Genomic DNA, 17,109 nt, shown 5'->3' with positions numbered 1-17,109 from the left:
ATGGATCGCAGTGCATTAAACAACTGGTTTTAAAACTAAAAATATTTGTATACTACTATAACACTGTCATCACTTAATGATTTTAATTACTATATCAGTATTGCAAACTGCCCAATATCCTCAATAAAATCTGCAAGTCCGAAGAACCTAGAAGAGCGGTTGCTTGTTGTGGTAATTTGCCTCATACACTGATTGATTCAAGCAAAAAGGGGAAAAAGGGAAGGAAACTAGGAGGACAATATAGAGATAGAAACAATAAAAATAGTGATTTCTACAGGTACAAGAGAAAGCTTCTTACATGTGGGCCTGCGTGGGGCTGTGGACCCAGAACTGGTAATGGAAGTGGAACTCTCTTCATGCTCAGCCATGTGTGAGCGACGGGTTAGTATGGATGCTGGACGTGGCAGGGACGACCTCTTCTCTGGGCTCCGGGAACCACCATCCTGAGGACAGAATCATTAATCCTGTTGGAATCATGGTGAACTCAAAGCAATAGTTCATCGAAAATGAAGATTCTATCATCTTAACTTTTTGTCAATAAACTTCTCTTTATACTGTTTTTCCTTTTGTGTTCCACAGAAAAAAGGCATGAATAACATGAAGTGAGAAAACCATTCATTTTCACTTTTAGGTTAACAAATTCTCGGATGCCGTTTTCTCTGGAAAGTTACAAGTTTCTAATATTGTGCAGAAGCAAATAGTCATTCGAAACCATCTCGCTCCCTGCTTACCTTTACAACATATATATTTAGCGATACTGGGCCTGCTGAAGAAGGACGGGGCTCATAAAGATCTGCCTCAACCAACGGGCTCCTTTTATTGGAGGAGCTGGCGGAGTTCGGCCGGGCTGGCAACAAAGCCTCTGCCCGAATTTTAGAGGTAGGGATCTTTGTTAGTGTTGTGGGATTGGAGGTCTATGATGAGAGGAACACGGACAGATGAGCGATTCATGCACAGTGAAAATGAAACCAAAAACGTGAGCAGAAAATGAAATCAAATTCAACATGAAAGAATGTTTACACAAATGAAATGAGCAACATCTGACCACACATTTGGGGACACAAGGGCATTTATCGGAACGCATAACAACTCAGGCATTAAAAATGAACAAAATATGTCTAGTTTCTCTGAATGTAGTGTTAGTTCATGGGCCATTAAACTGCTTGAGGGGGCACAATGTATCACTTTAAGGTTAAAGGAAATAAGGGGAAAAGGTCATGCAAACTTGTAAAACAAACACAATGCAGAAATGTAATGTGATGTGCAGACAATACAAAGAGTGGAAACTAAGGAACTGCATACAGAGGCTCAAAATGCAGCTCTGTCACTGTCACATTCTATTAGCTCTGTTTAAGTGGTGTGAACTATTCATTATTGAATTGAGAATGCTCATTAAATTTCATATACATATACATACATATATATATATATATATATATATATATATATATATATATATATATATATATATATATATATATATATATATATATATATATATATATATATATATATATATATATATATATATATATATATATATATATATATATATATATATATATATATATATATATATATATATATATATATATATATATATATATATATATACAATGTAGAGAGAGAGAGAGAATTTAATAAGCATTCTCAATTCAATAATGAATAGTTCACACCACTTGTATATACTGTATAGGGCTTGACATTAACCTTTTTTTTTTACTCGTCAGCCACTGTGGCTAGTGGTTTACCAAAGTTACTAGCCACTCAGCATTTTCACTGGCCACAATTTTGACATCAATACCATGGGGTAACACAAATATATTTTTAATATTATATAATTTGCCAGCAGGTATGTTAGGCTACTGTTACTTTAAGACCTGACGCACGGATCCATTATACTGTTACACATGCGTTTTCTTTCTCAACTGTTTACGTTCACTTAAAACATAACTTTACGTGAATACTCGCCAAGACCAGTATTTTGACTGTTTAAGTGCAATAAGCAGCGAAAAGAACTCAATTTAGTACTGAGAGGCGGCTTTATGTGCACACACTTTGGGTGTGAGCACAAAATCTGAAGAAATTTGTAAAATGATGCGTATATGAGCAATCTCATGCCTAAATGTAAGCCCTGTAACAGCAACAATATTCATCTGGAGCAAATTAAACGAGTGAGAGAAGGGGAGGCAGGTTTGTGTGTCAACTCACTGTCGGAGAGATGAGAGAGCAAAAAAGCACAGCTGGTATCATCTATTCTGTGGAAAGTAAGTACTGGAAGCGTTTCAGATATTTCAGTATCGATATGTATCGAAAAATGTATATCTTTGACAACACTACACTGCACTTAATTATTTCCCATGCATTTTTAAAAGACTACAATTGAAAAATGTATAAGCCTACAATATATTATATAGCCTGTACAATTAAAGCCGCCAAACCAGCTAGTAAGTGTGACTGTGTTACACGGCACTGCTGAAATCCACCTGCATTTGGCGGGTGCTAATGTCAAGCCCTGTATATAGGCTATATGTATAAACTTCAAAATTAAAAAGACAACCCTTGGTATGTTTGGGTAAACACCAAGCCATGATTTGTCTTTCATAATTAATCACTTCTATTATATTTATGATGAGTATTTGAGCTAATCTCTAGTATACAAACTCGATCTATTGACAACCTGTTAAGCAAATTTTACACTTGAATTGGGAATATTATATTTGTATAAAATCTGACATGGTCCTTACAGATACCCGATCTCTGGAGTGCCTGGCCACACTGAAGGGCAGTCGACCATCTGCAGACACTGTAGAGAGAAAGAGACAAAAAGAGAGACAGAGAATGATACAGAGAAAGACAAATACTGTGAATATGACCATTGGGATACAGAATATCATCTCTAATGAAAATAAAGCATATTGAAAATTACACACAAGCAAACACACTGCAAATGGAATCTTGTATTCAAAAGCAGCCTTGAAATTTTAGTCTGATTTTTTAAAAAGCATTTTTATACTTATTTTATACTTACATCATAAGTAATAATGACTGAGATTTGTTTTTGTTTTTAAATACTCAAGCCAAGGTATTTCAAATTGGGCTATTTAGGATCAAATATGAAATGGATTGTTACTCACAACTGAATATTTTGAAGCTACTGGAAAGCTCTGCTCTGAAACAACTTGGCACAGCATAACAGAGAATTTAAAAATGAACTGTATTACATAAAAGGCTTTTCAGCCTTATTGGAGCACTGCAGCAATGTATCAGATGTCTACCATGAATTCAAGCACAATTCCCAGAAAGCTAACAGTGGAACTTCATTATGGCACAGTAATTTCCTTTCCTCCAGACAGATGGAGGCCATTTCTTTTAACCAACCACCCAGAACTCACTCAAACCACCAGTTGCCTGGCAACCAATGCAATTGGTCCCTGAATGTTATATACAACAGAATAGGAACATTACAAAAGGGGAGGAAATTGTGATTACTGTATGCTTCACCTCATAAATTGTCTAACACATTCAAGTCAGAAGGACATCCTTTAAAATTAAAAAACACACACACGCACAACATTCAATAAGCAGTACAGCTTTGAAAAGAAAACAAAGTGTGAATAAGCATGTGAAACTGAGAGAATACATGCAGACAGCCAAATGAAGGTCAAACTATAAGAAAATGAAAACATTATAAACAAAACAATTGAATAAAACACCACTGAGCCTCATTACAAACACAGCATGAACATAAAACTTGTGCAATTAATACAATCTGTTATATAAAATACATAAAAAGAAAAAGAAAAAATACAATGGACAAGCATCACTCTTAAAACAATATGCCAATGCCCATGTTTGCCAGCCACATTGCAAAACAGCTCCTTGTGACAGAGATCACCTGTGGGTTTCCGTTTAACACACGCGTGATGTTGAGTAGGTCTAGGGTGCCTTACGGTAGCCTTTAAAACACCTTTCCGGGAAGGAGAGCACATCTGAATATCAGATTTTTTTGTGAGCTCAGCCTTCTTAATCACAGCTACAAGAGGGAGACAGAATCAAGGACAGTCACAGCAGTACAATTCAGGACAATAGGAGTTACAGTCACTCCGCTTAAAAGATCAATTCATTTTTTTATTAAAAGAGTAATTTAACATAGATGTCATGGGGGGGAGGGGTAGTCAAAGAAAATGTGATTTGTTGAAGCAAGAAAAAAAAAGTCACAATAATGTAATTCATGAAAATATTTTTAAAAAAATTGCATGCACATTTTAAGTTAATTTAAATCTGACCCTCTGTTGTCTCTAAATAATAATAATAATAATAATAATAATAATAATAATAATAAGCGATTTTTTTTTTACATTTGATACATGACTATCCAAAAGTGGACATAAAGATTACAATTTAAATGTTTAATTTGTAGAAAAACATGTGGAAACATAATGGAAAAATAAACACAGAATATACATGGGGGGGTTCACAGAAAAAAAACAATGTCACTCCAGCAACAAAAACCTTTTTTCTTCTTCATCTCATCCCTCTGTATGGGTACAGGCTCCTTTCGAACAGGTTTACGTTCAGGGGTGGTGATTCGTCCTTTTGCCCTGCCACCTTTAGCCCTCTGTTTGACTGGTTTCTCTGCGGGTGGTTTCTTGACAGGGCTCATCACTCTGGGTAGAGGCTCAATTTTCTCCGTAGCCATGCTCTTATCATCATCTACAGAGAACATGAGGTGAAACAGGCAAGCTACTTTTATACCAGTCTGTAAACATGCATTTACTTGAAATCCAACATGGCACTCGCAGATATAATAATAGGACAATTTGAATTGCTGTATACTGGCAAGCCAGCTGATTTACGACTGTTTCAAACTAACTAAAAAGATAGACAGGTTAACTTAAACAATTCAAAAATGTTTTGTCATTTACTGATCAAATTTCATGCAAAACAGATATTACAAATCACACCTTGAGTGTCCACCCAGGAGCTGTCTAAGATGGAGTCATCCATGGTAGTTTCATCTTTGTAGTCGTCGTAGCTTTGAGTTGGGGCCTCACTCTCTGGCACTTCTATCTCTTTAGCTGGACATACAGCAGGCTCAACAGGCTCTGGAACATCTACAACTTCCTCCAAACTGGGAGCCTCCATCTCTACTTCCTGTGCCATTTCCACAGACTCCTCCTCCTCTTCCTCCTCTGGGAGGAGCTGCGGCTGTTCTTCTTCAGGGGGAGCTGAGAACCGTACACTGTGTCCAGAGACTTCGCTCTCATCGATGGTCTGCACCACCGTGATAAAATCATCTTCCACTGTCACTATTGACTCAATTGCAGCTCGAGGCTCAACAGTGTCTTCTGCAGCTTTGGCACCTTCCAAGACTTCCTCATCTTCCACTTCTTCTTTCTCAATCACTTTAACCTCCACTTTTTCAACCACAACCTCAACTGGCTCAGTTTTATCTACCGCTGGCTTCTCATCCAAGTCTAGAGCTGGCTTTGGTTCCGGCATAACCTCTTCAGGCTCCTTGGCAAGCTCTACCTCTTCCTTTACTTCCTGTGCCATTATGGTGTCAACAGAACCCTCATCTGTCTTTGATGAGGCTGGCTGAGGTTTCTCCTCAGCAACTTTCTCTTTGAGGGGCTCCACTGAGTCTTTCTGCTTTACCTCGTGCTCAGAAGGTCTTTCCTCTCTAAAATATTTCTCAAAAGACCCAACTGGAGATAATCTATTAGGATCTGTTATGAGAACCTCTTTCTTACCTGGTGATCTAGGTTTTTCAGTCTCACCAAAATGCATTTTATCTTCATCTGTGGCACTTTCTACAGAAGATGCTGGAGATGGTCTGATGGGCCGAGCAATTCTGTCCTTTGCAGCTCCAGTGAGCTGGTACGCATCCTCTGCATCCACCTCCTCATAAGCTTCCTGGTGCACAAGGTCTGGTTTATTCTTCACCTTCTCCCTGAGTTCCTGGAGCTCTCGTTCCTCCTCTACACTCAGAGGCCGGTCCTCCATCTCCAATTTGCGAATTTGCCTCTCATAGTCAGCTATTACAGCTTCAGTTTCAGCTGCAAGTTGAGTACCTTCATCAAAATCAGGCTTTGCTTCCTCAAGAGTAACCGTCACCTTTGGTGTGATAAATGTTTCAACTGGTTTGTCTTTCAACTGTCCTTTCTCATTATCAGGTAAAGTTGGAGTCTCGATTTCTTCCAAAGGTTCAGTCTTCGAAAGATCAGGCTCATCTTGCTTAGTCTCTGTAGAAAGTTTTCCAGCACTTTCATTTTCAAAGGAATCTTCACTCCTTGACTTTTCTTTTGCTGGTTCAACCTGTGCTGTAACAACATCTGTTGCTTTCATATCTTCAGTCGATAGACACTCCTGTTTTCCAAATGCAAGACCAGTTTCCTTCTCCTCTGATATTACTGTGTTGAAGATTTGAGGAGAACAGTCCATTGGACTGTGCACATCTGCAGGGGATGGCATGGGACCAGAGTATTCACTAAAGACACAATATCCTTGCTCCTCCAGCTGCATTTCTCTCTTTGTAGCCATCTGGCCCTGGTCACCTTTGAACAAATGTGCTAAAGAATCACTCACCATAGAAGACATGTCCATTGGGACAGACTTCCTCCTCATAATATCTGGTTCTGTGTTGTCAGATGTCAACCTTGATCGGGTACCTGCCAGGTCCAGCATTTCAGGCAGGTCTGGGGCCATGACGGTACCATTTTTGTAACAGCACTTGGCTTGGACAGGTGATTCTGGAGACTCTGTCTGTGGACTTGTCTTTACATCAGTGATTGTGGCTTGGGGAGGTGAAGAGGATGGAGTTGTGACAGAGGCAGATGTCTCCAAGATCAGTGGTGGAAACTGAGGGATATTCTCCACTGAGGGAGTTGTGACAGGAAGGTAATCGGCAGATTCGTCAAGGCTCCCACTAGTATGAGACATGATGTCAGTGGCCAATGGAGAGAAGTTTCTGGGACGTCCTTGGGCATCGGCATGATCCACGGCCCCAATGGTGATATTCAAAGAGTAACTTCGTTGCTCTAGAGCCAGTTTTCCAGGAGACAGTCTGCAGTCATCTCTTCTGTCTGCTGGTGAAGTGGTATGTAGTGTGTCTGCGCTACTTTTTGGAAGATCTGGCTGGACTTCCAAAGAGTGTGTTTGAGCCAAAGTGCTGTAGCTGATTTCAGGAAGGTTACCAACAGAATCCTTTTCCTCTTCTGATGTAGTACTCAGCTCATAATACCCTTCTCCTTGAGACCCAGTGGCATCCGTCTTAATTGTAGTGGTCTCAAAATAAGCAGACATGCCAGATTTGTCCTTCATGTCGCCCTCTGTTGCTTTTTTTTCCATTTGTTTGTCTTGAATCTGCCCTGGTTTGACCTCTTGGATATTGCTGGAGTCGCACGTTTCGGTTGAAGGCTGTTTCACAGCACCACTTTGTACAACAGGCTTTTCAGTTGGTTCTTTGGCATGAACCTGGTAACTTGGAGGCATTTCAAAATCCTCCATGGGGCATGTTCGAGCAAAGGGGCTTTCTGGCATATCTGTGTCTCTGGCAAGGCTCTGGTAAGATGGGAGATCATCATCTAGATGCATCGCAGAATCAGTGAAGTCCATGCCAATGGGATCTGTCCTCTCGCTGTCTGGCCGCTCTGCTTCCATCTTCACAGCTGAAAGCAAATCTCAAGTAGTCTGCATTGTATTGAATTATCAATAATTCAAAGTACAATATGTTTGCCAGGCCAACCACCACACAGACAGCCAAAGCTCTTGGTAAAATGAACTTCCATTGTCAAATAGCAGCAGTCGATGAGACACACATACCAATTCAGTGATGGAGTGATGGCATGGATATGACAGGACCAGCATGCAGACCCAGAACATTTAATGTTGCGTGGATGAGGTCCAGAAAATGAGGATGAAATATCCAAGGAAGTGGTCCGAACACGATACTGACGTCAGTACACCAGCAGCAAGATGGAATAGCTGATCTAAAAACTTCAGAGATTATGGAAAATGCACTGTGGGTCTGATTTTCATAAGATAATCAAATATTGGTGACAAAAATGTGCAAGGCACTGTTTAATGAGACTCATTTTAAGTACTAAATAGGTATAAATTACACTTATACATGTAGCTGACTGTAATTGTCTTAAAAAGCCAACCATTGTTTTTTTTATTATTCACAATTGTTCTGCGTTTCCTATTATGTAAACCATGTGAAATGACAATGATTATTTGAAGAAAAAAACGAAATGAAAATTAACAAATAAAACTTAGCAAGCTTGGCTTTTCAAATGCCTTTGAAAATGAAGCATAACACAATATCACAATTTCACAAAAACATAGGATTCTCAAAGAATCCCACATGTAAAAACAGGTGTTTTGTTGGCGCATGCAGCAAAAATCACCCACAAACTGGCAATGTAGCTGGCAAATAAAAATTAACTGAGCAATGGAAAACAATATATGAAAGAGGTCAACCTGGCAGCAGTAGCATCAATAGAGAAATAAGCAGTAAGTTCAGAAAAGGCTTCATCAGAAAGCTAGCAGATGGCAGCTGCTCTGGGAAAAGCATTTTAGAAAAAAGACAATGACAGACAGACACACAGCTCTGGCCACAGAAGCTGGTCACCATCAAGCCTGTGTTGCCTTGCAGCATCAGCAGATAGAGGAGATACAGTATTTGAGCCATCCACTCACATTCCCTTAGAAAGCTCTCACGATGCTTTCGCTTAGCTTTTTTTTTGTGAAGGGAGAGAGAAACATGCAGGTTGTGAGAAGGATGGACACACCTTCTGCAGGGCTTTCTTGCCCCCCTGCCTCCTCAGGTCTCCCATTAGGGGCCTCGTCAGCAGCAGTAGCTGCCTGCGTGTGAACCTCAGCCTCGGCCTGCAGGCCGGGCAGAGCCTGGGCCTCGCCTATGACCTCTGCCCGCTCTATGAGCTCAGATGGGGATTCCTGCTCAGGCTCCTCCCCACTCCACTGCTCCTCATCCTCCTCCTCTTCCTCTAGAGCTGCTGCTGTTGCTGCGGCTTCTGAAGTCTCCTCCTCTTCCTCCTCCGCAGCTGAGAGACTCTCTATGGTCTCCTCTTCTTCATAAAGAGGGAGACAAGTGGAAACATCAAGACTATAGACAACACAGACTTGGGTTACTTAAAAGGTGGGACACTTTCAGCTCTATCAGTTATGCCATTTATGACTTTTGCAGTATGTATGGGTGTTTTCTCTGACCTTGAGTATATTAAGTGGTAGTAGTTAAAGGTGAATAAAGAAGATGTCCATGCAATCTAATTCTGCACATAATGTTTTAGAATTTATATATTAGCAATTTAAATTGACACTCTCAATTTATGAACCATTTTTTATAATTTATTGACTAAAAAACAGTTCTGATCACTCCGCTTGTCTGTGTTTGCAGTGTTTCAGACTCTGCTCTGTTGCTCTCTAACATGCATCAGTTGATTTTACTTCGCCTGTTTGGAAGTATTTTAATTAAAAGAGTAAAAAGAGAAAAAAATACTGGTCATATTTTGTATCAAATCAAACTTACAGAACTGCTACCTACATATCATGGTGATGTTCAACAGATAATCAATCTTGTAATATTGCTTAAAATCAGTTTTTCAGCCAGTAAGCAATTGGGGTTCCCTACGAGCTGAAAAAAAAAAAAAAACTAAACCACCAGATTATTCATTTCCTAATATGTACCTCTCAGTTACATTATTAATGCTCATTTCAAAAGTTTATGACAAATACTCTTTATCAGCCCCTTCATTTGTTCAATTTTATTCTTGAACATGAAAAATGACTTGCACACAACACACTAACACACAATGCTGTGGGCATCTGCATTGTCTCTCACAATTGAGACCCAATGAAACGCACAACACCATAATAATGCCGGTCAGGAAGTTATTGAGATGTCAGAATGAATGCGAAACCAGAGATGCAGAATTCTTGCTCAGAACAAAGCTTATGATGTTGTTTATTTTCAGAGAGAGAGAGGGGGGGGGGGGGTTATAAGGAGCTGCAACAGTCTCTGCTGGGAGCCAGATATGGTGACGCAGACCACACCAGGTCATATCTCAGCAGGATGCTGCAGTGGAAGGAGAGGAGGGAGAGAGAAGAGAGAGAAAGAGAGAGGAGGACAAATTGGCAGAAAACGCAATAGCCCCGTTTCCACCAAAATTACCTGGAACAATTTGTCCCAGGAACTCTTTTTCCCCCAGACCTGCTGCTGTCTGCGTTTCCATCGCGGTCTGAAGTAACGTTACCGTGAAGATTAGTCTGCACGTGACTTTTCGTCCTCTGCAAATAAACGTAATAAATCTGAACCTTGTCGCCGGTCCATTTGTCGTATTTTTTAAACTCCATTGTTGATTCCAATAGCAAACGATTCTTACTGCACGTGCACGCACCGCAACTGACTTTTAGGTTGAAATAAAATGCTGCGTGAGCTCAACCAATCAGCCTGTTCAGCGCCCAAGTCCCACCCCAGAAATTTCCTGAACTTTGAAAAAGTACTACCTCGCAAGCAGGGCCATTTTGAGGGGGAAATCTTTACCTGGAACTTTATTTTGAAAACACACCGAGTACCACCCCAAAGTCCCTAGTTCCTGGGTAAAGTTCCGGCGGTGGAAACGCGGCTTATGTCAAATGTAGAAAGTTCTAAGGGATTTAATAATTCTAATTCCACTTAATGATCCCGTTAATGCGTTATTTTAGTACTTTTACACAACCTATAACTCAGTGCTATTATTATTAACTAAAGCAAAAAAAATATGAATAAAAATGAAATAAAATATATTTATATAAAAATTTTAAAATGTAATTATTAGACAAATTATTTAAACTTAAAAAGCTAGAAATATTAATGACGTTAAGTATTAAAGTTACTCAAATTAAAACTGATATAAACTAAAATGAAAGCTAAATAGAAATCACATAAACTACAATTGAAATGAACAAATAAAAATAAAAGCTAAATCAAAATTAATAAAGTTATTCATTTAAATTTAATTATTAATTAAATTAATTTAAGTAATGGATTGAATTATTATTAATCTATCAATTTGAATTTGCTTTCAAAATATAAACGTTCATTCAAATGAATAAATACTATAATAGAATATAAATAATAATAAAACAACACTGCTTTAACTACACATTGTCATACGAGTCCGTTATCTCACCCACAATAATTACACATTACTTATTAACAGTTCTCAGTTCATTTTGAATTGGACACAAATTAGAACTTTTGACCAATTCATTAAAAAGATTTTTTTTGTAAGAGTGACACATTCTTGAATCACTGTGCAATAGAGTGTGTGTTATCAGTTTGTTGTCTTGCATTTTCTCATTACATTTTCTCATTACATTTGATTCAGAATGCAAGCTCGCAGCTTAGCTAAAATTAAGCAATGTAGCTGTTCAGAAACCATTAAAAACATTCCAAAAACCTTTTGGTTGCAGTATTGTCTGAGTTTTTGATCCCTAAACCTAGTTAAAGGGGTCATGAATTGAGAATTGAGAAATCAAAATTTCCTTGATTTTTTTTTTTTATTATAATGTAAAAACATCCAGTAAGTTTCAGAACTCAAAACTTCCTTGTTAGTCCAAAAAATGTTTTTGTCACATTATGACGTAATAGTGTGACAAAAGACTGCCTCTACAGAATCAAATCAACGCCTACTTCTACATTATCACGTCTTTGGCCCCGCCCACTGGCACGATAGTGAGATGAGAAGAGAGATACGGGATCACTGAACTAAAAATGGCATTACCTTTTAAAGGATCCTAATGCTAGGAAAGTGCTTATTTATTTTTCACTATGTGAATGTCTCAGTAGAGCATTATTTGTTTGGCACATTCACTGTGGACTCTTTGGTAAAGCATTTAGGTCGCATTTAGATGCAGGCTTTGGAAACAGACATTTACTGCAAGATATAGACCCGACAGTAATGCCAAAACATGTAAGTAACCGTGTTTCTAATTCTAATGCCTGAACTGTGACCAGTGATTTCTGATATCGATCAAAATCATTTATTGCCGTTTATGCATCAGTAAATCAAGCCAATGACTAAACATTCAACTACAAATTGTTTCTCTTTGTAGCATTAAAATAATCTGTTATTTAAATTGTGATTAAATGATATACAGATATACTTTATAATCTTTATAATAACTTTATAATCGCTGGATCTGTCAATCAGTTTATCAGTGACTGGTTCTGGACTCTCGCCAAAACGTTATAATCAATGACGCTGTCTACACTCTTACGTCATGTTTGAACTGTTAGCTATGAAGAAAGTTCCACATGTAATACTTATTTCCAAGGCCGTAACCATGTCTTTTTTATTTCATAAAAAAGATGAGTAGTTTGCTTCACTGGTGGATATTACTGTCGGTCGCTGAACATTTCTATAGTAAAACATTTCTATAGTTGTCAAATATTAAATGTTTAATGGTAAATAGTTATTTACATCACTGCTAAAAGCATTGCGTTGGAGCATTGCAGTGCGTAATGGAGTGCAGCAGAGTAGCATAAAGAATATCAAATATTGTGGCCATTTCTAATTATTGGAGGGTGGGTGGGGGACTTGTTCCCCTCAATGTCTATGGTGGTTATGGCCCTGCTTACTTCATATGCAAGTTGTTACACTGAAGTCTCATGACCATTTTTTACGTAAAAATCATACTAACATTTTAAGTTCACCTCAGAAAACATTATAAAATAATACAAAAATGCAGTTCATGACTCAACCCCCAGTGAGTCGTTTTGGTGCTGAAAGCATTTAAACCTTCTTCACTGATGCAATAAGGTCAGAGATGCTTGTGTGTGTGGGTCACCATGTGAAGAGCTGAAAGTCATCCTGTGATCTACAACATGTGTACATCAGCAGGTTGGAGAAATGTGAGGGGCCTGTTGAGACGCATGGGTACGTTTTTGGGCCTGATGAGGGACGATCAAAAATACAAATGGACAGACAGGCTAACATACGGGCGGACAGATGCAGAGACAAGAAGACGGCAAACAGGCAAAGGAGAAAATGTGCACAGCATGCACAAATGTCCTGCTGATGCTGCAAGTCATTTCGATTTCATTTTCAGACTCAGTGATTTTCCTCCTTTAACTAAGCACTACATAGCAGCAGGGATTTTGCCTAAAAACACAAACGCTTGTGCCTTTTTACTGCGCGGCACAAAACTCGCACAAAATCCAAATGACTTGCCACGAACAAGGTACAAAAACAGATACCACCCCCACAAGACACGCTTCGGTCAGAGTGGGCACGACACAACGGAGACAAAAGACAGGAAGAGGCGGACCAGAGAGAGAGCGAAAGCAAGAGAGAGAGAGAGAGAGAGAGAGAGGTGTTGATGCTGAGCTGAAGAAAGAAGTGGAAGGAAAGAGAGAGGAAAAGGAGGAGGAGGGGAGGAGAGAATGGCAGAGAGGAACCATGCGAGGTTCACCTTCAATCTGTCTAAACGCGGCGGCCTGCCCTGGGGGGCGAGAGCCAGAGCGCGTCCACTCTGGGCTGAATAAAGGGTGCTCATAGTATTCCTCGTCAGAGTGGTAGGGGTCATCCTCAGGCACAGACACTGAGATGGAGGGGGCGAGGAACTTGCACCTCTCGCGAGAATTTTGGAAGCGGCGGAGAGGACCTGCTTCCTCCTCATCCCCTACATCTACAAATAGACACAAGGAAAAGAACTGCAGGGAAATCTGGACAAAGAGACAGAGACAAAGAGACAGAGAGGAATAGAAAGGAGGCTAGAAAAGGTGTAGCAAGTAAGGGAGGAAAAAAGGAAAAGTGAGAAAGAGAAAGTAAAAAGGCAAATCAGAATATGCCAAAATTGAAGGGGAAGGGAGTTGAGAGAGAGAGAGAGAGAGAGAGAGAGAGAGAGAGAGAGAGAGAGAGAGAGAGAGAGAGAGAGAGAGAGAGAGAGAGAGAGAGAGAGAGAGATAGAGAGATAGAGAGAGCTAAAAAAAATAAGAAAGTAGTATGTGTAATGTGTACGGAAAAGAGAAAGACACACACACAACACAAACACAAACACACAGTGTCGAGAAACACAAAGTGTGACCGCAGTGGCGCTATGCCATAACCAGAGTCTGAACATCTCTGATGACATTTTATAGTATCTCTAAACTGAAATGAAACTTTATCACTCCTTAGTGTCTGCTTAAAGTCAACATGAAACGCCATTCACAACCCATTTTATTTTTGTAATGTGAAATATTTTTGAGTGCAACATAGTGAATAAAAAAGGCTTGGTAAAGGGTCAACGAGTGATTGGTTAATATTAGGTCTGCCCAGATATATTACAATTCTGGATGATACCAACAAGTCGATAATTATTTTCATCTTTTAGCCAATAACCGATAACTGGCTGATATTAAAATTCTATAATATATTGCATAAATGTATACACAAAATAAAACACACAAGAACTAAAATATTTTTTTTAAATAAATGTAATGTTGTTGTATTCAGGTTCATCACAATAAAATGTATAAAAATCAACCTAAAGAAACTAAAAGATTCTTGTAATGTCACGAGTGAATTTAATTTTAACTTTAAATGAGCTATCAATAACAAATAGGTAAAAAAACATACATGTAAAAAAAAACGATGAATTAAATAAAACATCAGCAATATCAGGCAATAACTCATTATGAGTATATATCGTGCATCCCTGGTTAAGATTATTGGCCAAGCTGACATCAGCCACAAAAGAAAGTAGTGTAAAAACTGTAGAAAGAGACAATTTAATTATTTAGAATAATGCGCACTGATGATTTGCACACAATAATACAAGGAATATGTCCCTAAAAGAGTCCATTTTGATTTCATGTTAACTTTAAGTATCTGCTTAATGACTGTATTTGGCGTAGCTTCCCCTTAAGGTTGTTAGTGATTGTGTTAATGGCATTCATGTTTCGTTCAGTAGCTTCAGAGAGTGATCTGAGCATGGCATTGACCTACCACAGGCAGTAGAGACAGACACAGTCAAAACGACGAACGAGCACAAGCCCACAACATCAACAGCACCTACGATACAACATGCAAATCCAAAGACAGGGACGCACAGAGGAACTGAGAGAGGTTTGGAGCAATCAACAGATCTCTAAAGGGGGGCTTTGGAGAGAGGATGAGCAGGCAATCTGAATGCCACACGGTTTCAGCAACAGCCTGGAAACATCCCCTGCAGGTGAGACAGTGCAGCATTCAGTTCAAGGTTTAAGGCTTTCATGCAGGGCAGAGTCAAGATCCATGGTTCGGCGGGGTATAAGGAGGGGCTTGATTGGCTAAGAGGACTAGAAAGGGATGGGGTCACTTTGGCTTGGATTTTTGATCAAGGTAAGCTCCCAGAGTTAGCAATTATGAAGATGAGGCCATGTTTAAGAGCTGAAGATGCTGGATGAGGAAGAGGAGATCGACTTGAATGATGTCGACAAAGGAGGCAAAGTTGATCCTGCAAACACAACTCCATCGATCTTTGGACCAGCCCCACAGATCAGCGGAGCGTGGGCATCTGTAGGGCACTGTGAGAGGGTTGAAATCAGCCTGGAAGGGGTGGGACTAGCAGATGTCCCCAAATAGAACACCCTGATTCAAGCCAGGGTCAGAGGGTGACTAGAATACTCATGGGGAAAAAAAGGTGTTCAAGTTTTTCCAGTGTGTTTCTCACCTCACCTCTCTCCATACACACATGAAGCATGACCCTACCTTGATCCAAAGGCCCAAAATGTTCTGCTGCTGGGGACGGAGGAGGTGAGGGTGGCAGGTTTGCAGAGTCCTCCACTGTAAACAAACAGAAGAAGACTATGAGATCAAGACAATGTTCAAGATCAGATCAACACATTTACAGTTTGGCCGTCCCGTTTTGGTTCTGTTCCAAAACAGTGAACGGGGGAAAGGCAATCTCAGTGAAAAAAAAAAGATGGTGGGCAAAGCAAGAGAAATATTGATGAAAGATATAAAATACATAAAATAAGATAAAAATTATTTGGAATTAAAAACTTGACTATTTTACCCAATATGTATAACTTCCATGTATTTTTATGCTTACAAGAGCATCATATAGCTTAGTGAAATACAGACTTTTGAAAATAAAGACTTTTGAATTGTAGTGTAGGTATAGTAGAAAGGCAACTCACTAGGTTTTAGAACAACGCTGACAAATTTTTTCAGATAATTATTTATTGCCTTTTAGTGGTAAATAGTAAAGAGCGACAAGAAACGATACAATAGACCCTTTTCGCATTTCCGGGTTTCTCAGAAGCAGAAGTCGTCATAGTTCACTTTTATAGCGGTGAATGAGAGAATACATTAAATATATTTTTTGTGTGCCCTTTTGCTCAAATAGCAAAAGACGCCACAATAGTGATTTCAAAACTTTCAAAAAGAGGGAAAAAATAGAGTGAGATTGATAACGGCAGTCAAAAGAGAGAAATATGTTAATTTTACCATCACTCCCATAGACGCTGTATTAGAAACACCCTCGCAGCAGCGGTAACTTGTTTTTTTTTGTAATTTGATGCAAAGGTAATAAAAAACAAAGTATTAGTGTTATAAATGTACATTTAAAAAAAATGAAAATACAAACAACTTTGCAGGATTTACGATATTGATGACCGTTAAAAAGCGTCATCATCACAGTCTGTGAAAAGGGTCAATGGGTACAAAATACATGGAGGGAACAAGATCAGGAAATGCAAGCCAGCTCTGGTGTGACATTTTTTTAATCTTAAGGATGCAACATTTCTTTAAGGGTCCAAACAAGATAAATAAACCCTGTGAAACCCAGTGGGCACGTTTTAACAAGAAAAAAATAGAGCCATGAAGGGATACAAATGTAATTAGCTTATATTAGCTTATAATGGGACACCAAGGAGCAAAGAGTTTAACAACAATACATTTGATTGTAAAATTTCCCCCCAAAGATATAAATGCAGGGTTATGAGTGTGTGTGTGAGTTTCTAAGGATGTGCTGAGAAGAGAAAAGTCTGTGCTCAGGATTGGTATACCGAATGCTTTGCCATCACTAATCCTTTGAGCTCTTCTGACAGACTGACTCAACATCAAGCGTGTT

At 39.1% G+C, this 17,109-nt stretch overlaps 1 protein-coding gene across 1 annotated transcript in view; it reads right to left on the bottom strand.

Annotated features, from left to right (window-relative positions):
- Positions 1-17,109, bottom strand: part of map2 (microtubule-associated protein 2) — a 123,176-nt gene that overhangs the window by 18,531 nt on the left and 87,536 nt on the right. The window contains exons 6-14 of the mRNA XM_079822156.1: positions 15,744-15,818; positions 13,483-13,698; positions 8,799-9,098; positions 4,968-7,673; positions 4,516-4,716; positions 3,899-4,036; positions 2,754-2,806; positions 732-914; positions 299-443 (exon numbers count right to left, since the gene is read on the bottom strand). Of these exons, the coding sequence (XP_079678282.1) occupies positions 299-443; positions 732-914; positions 2,754-2,806; positions 3,899-4,036; positions 4,516-4,716; positions 4,968-7,673; positions 8,799-9,098; positions 13,483-13,698; positions 15,744-15,818 (4,017 nt within the window). The remainder of the gene's footprint in view (positions 1-298; positions 444-731; positions 915-2,753; positions 2,807-3,898; positions 4,037-4,515; positions 4,717-4,967; positions 7,674-8,798; positions 9,099-13,482; positions 13,699-15,743; positions 15,819-17,109) is intronic.

Source organism: Gobio gobio (assembly GCF_949357685.1).
Source record: "Gobio gobio genome assembly, chromosome: 7".
Lineage (NCBI taxonomy): Eukaryota > Metazoa > Chordata > Actinopteri > Cypriniformes > Gobionidae > Gobio > Gobio gobio.
This window is presented reverse-complemented; position numbering and strand designations above follow the sequence as displayed.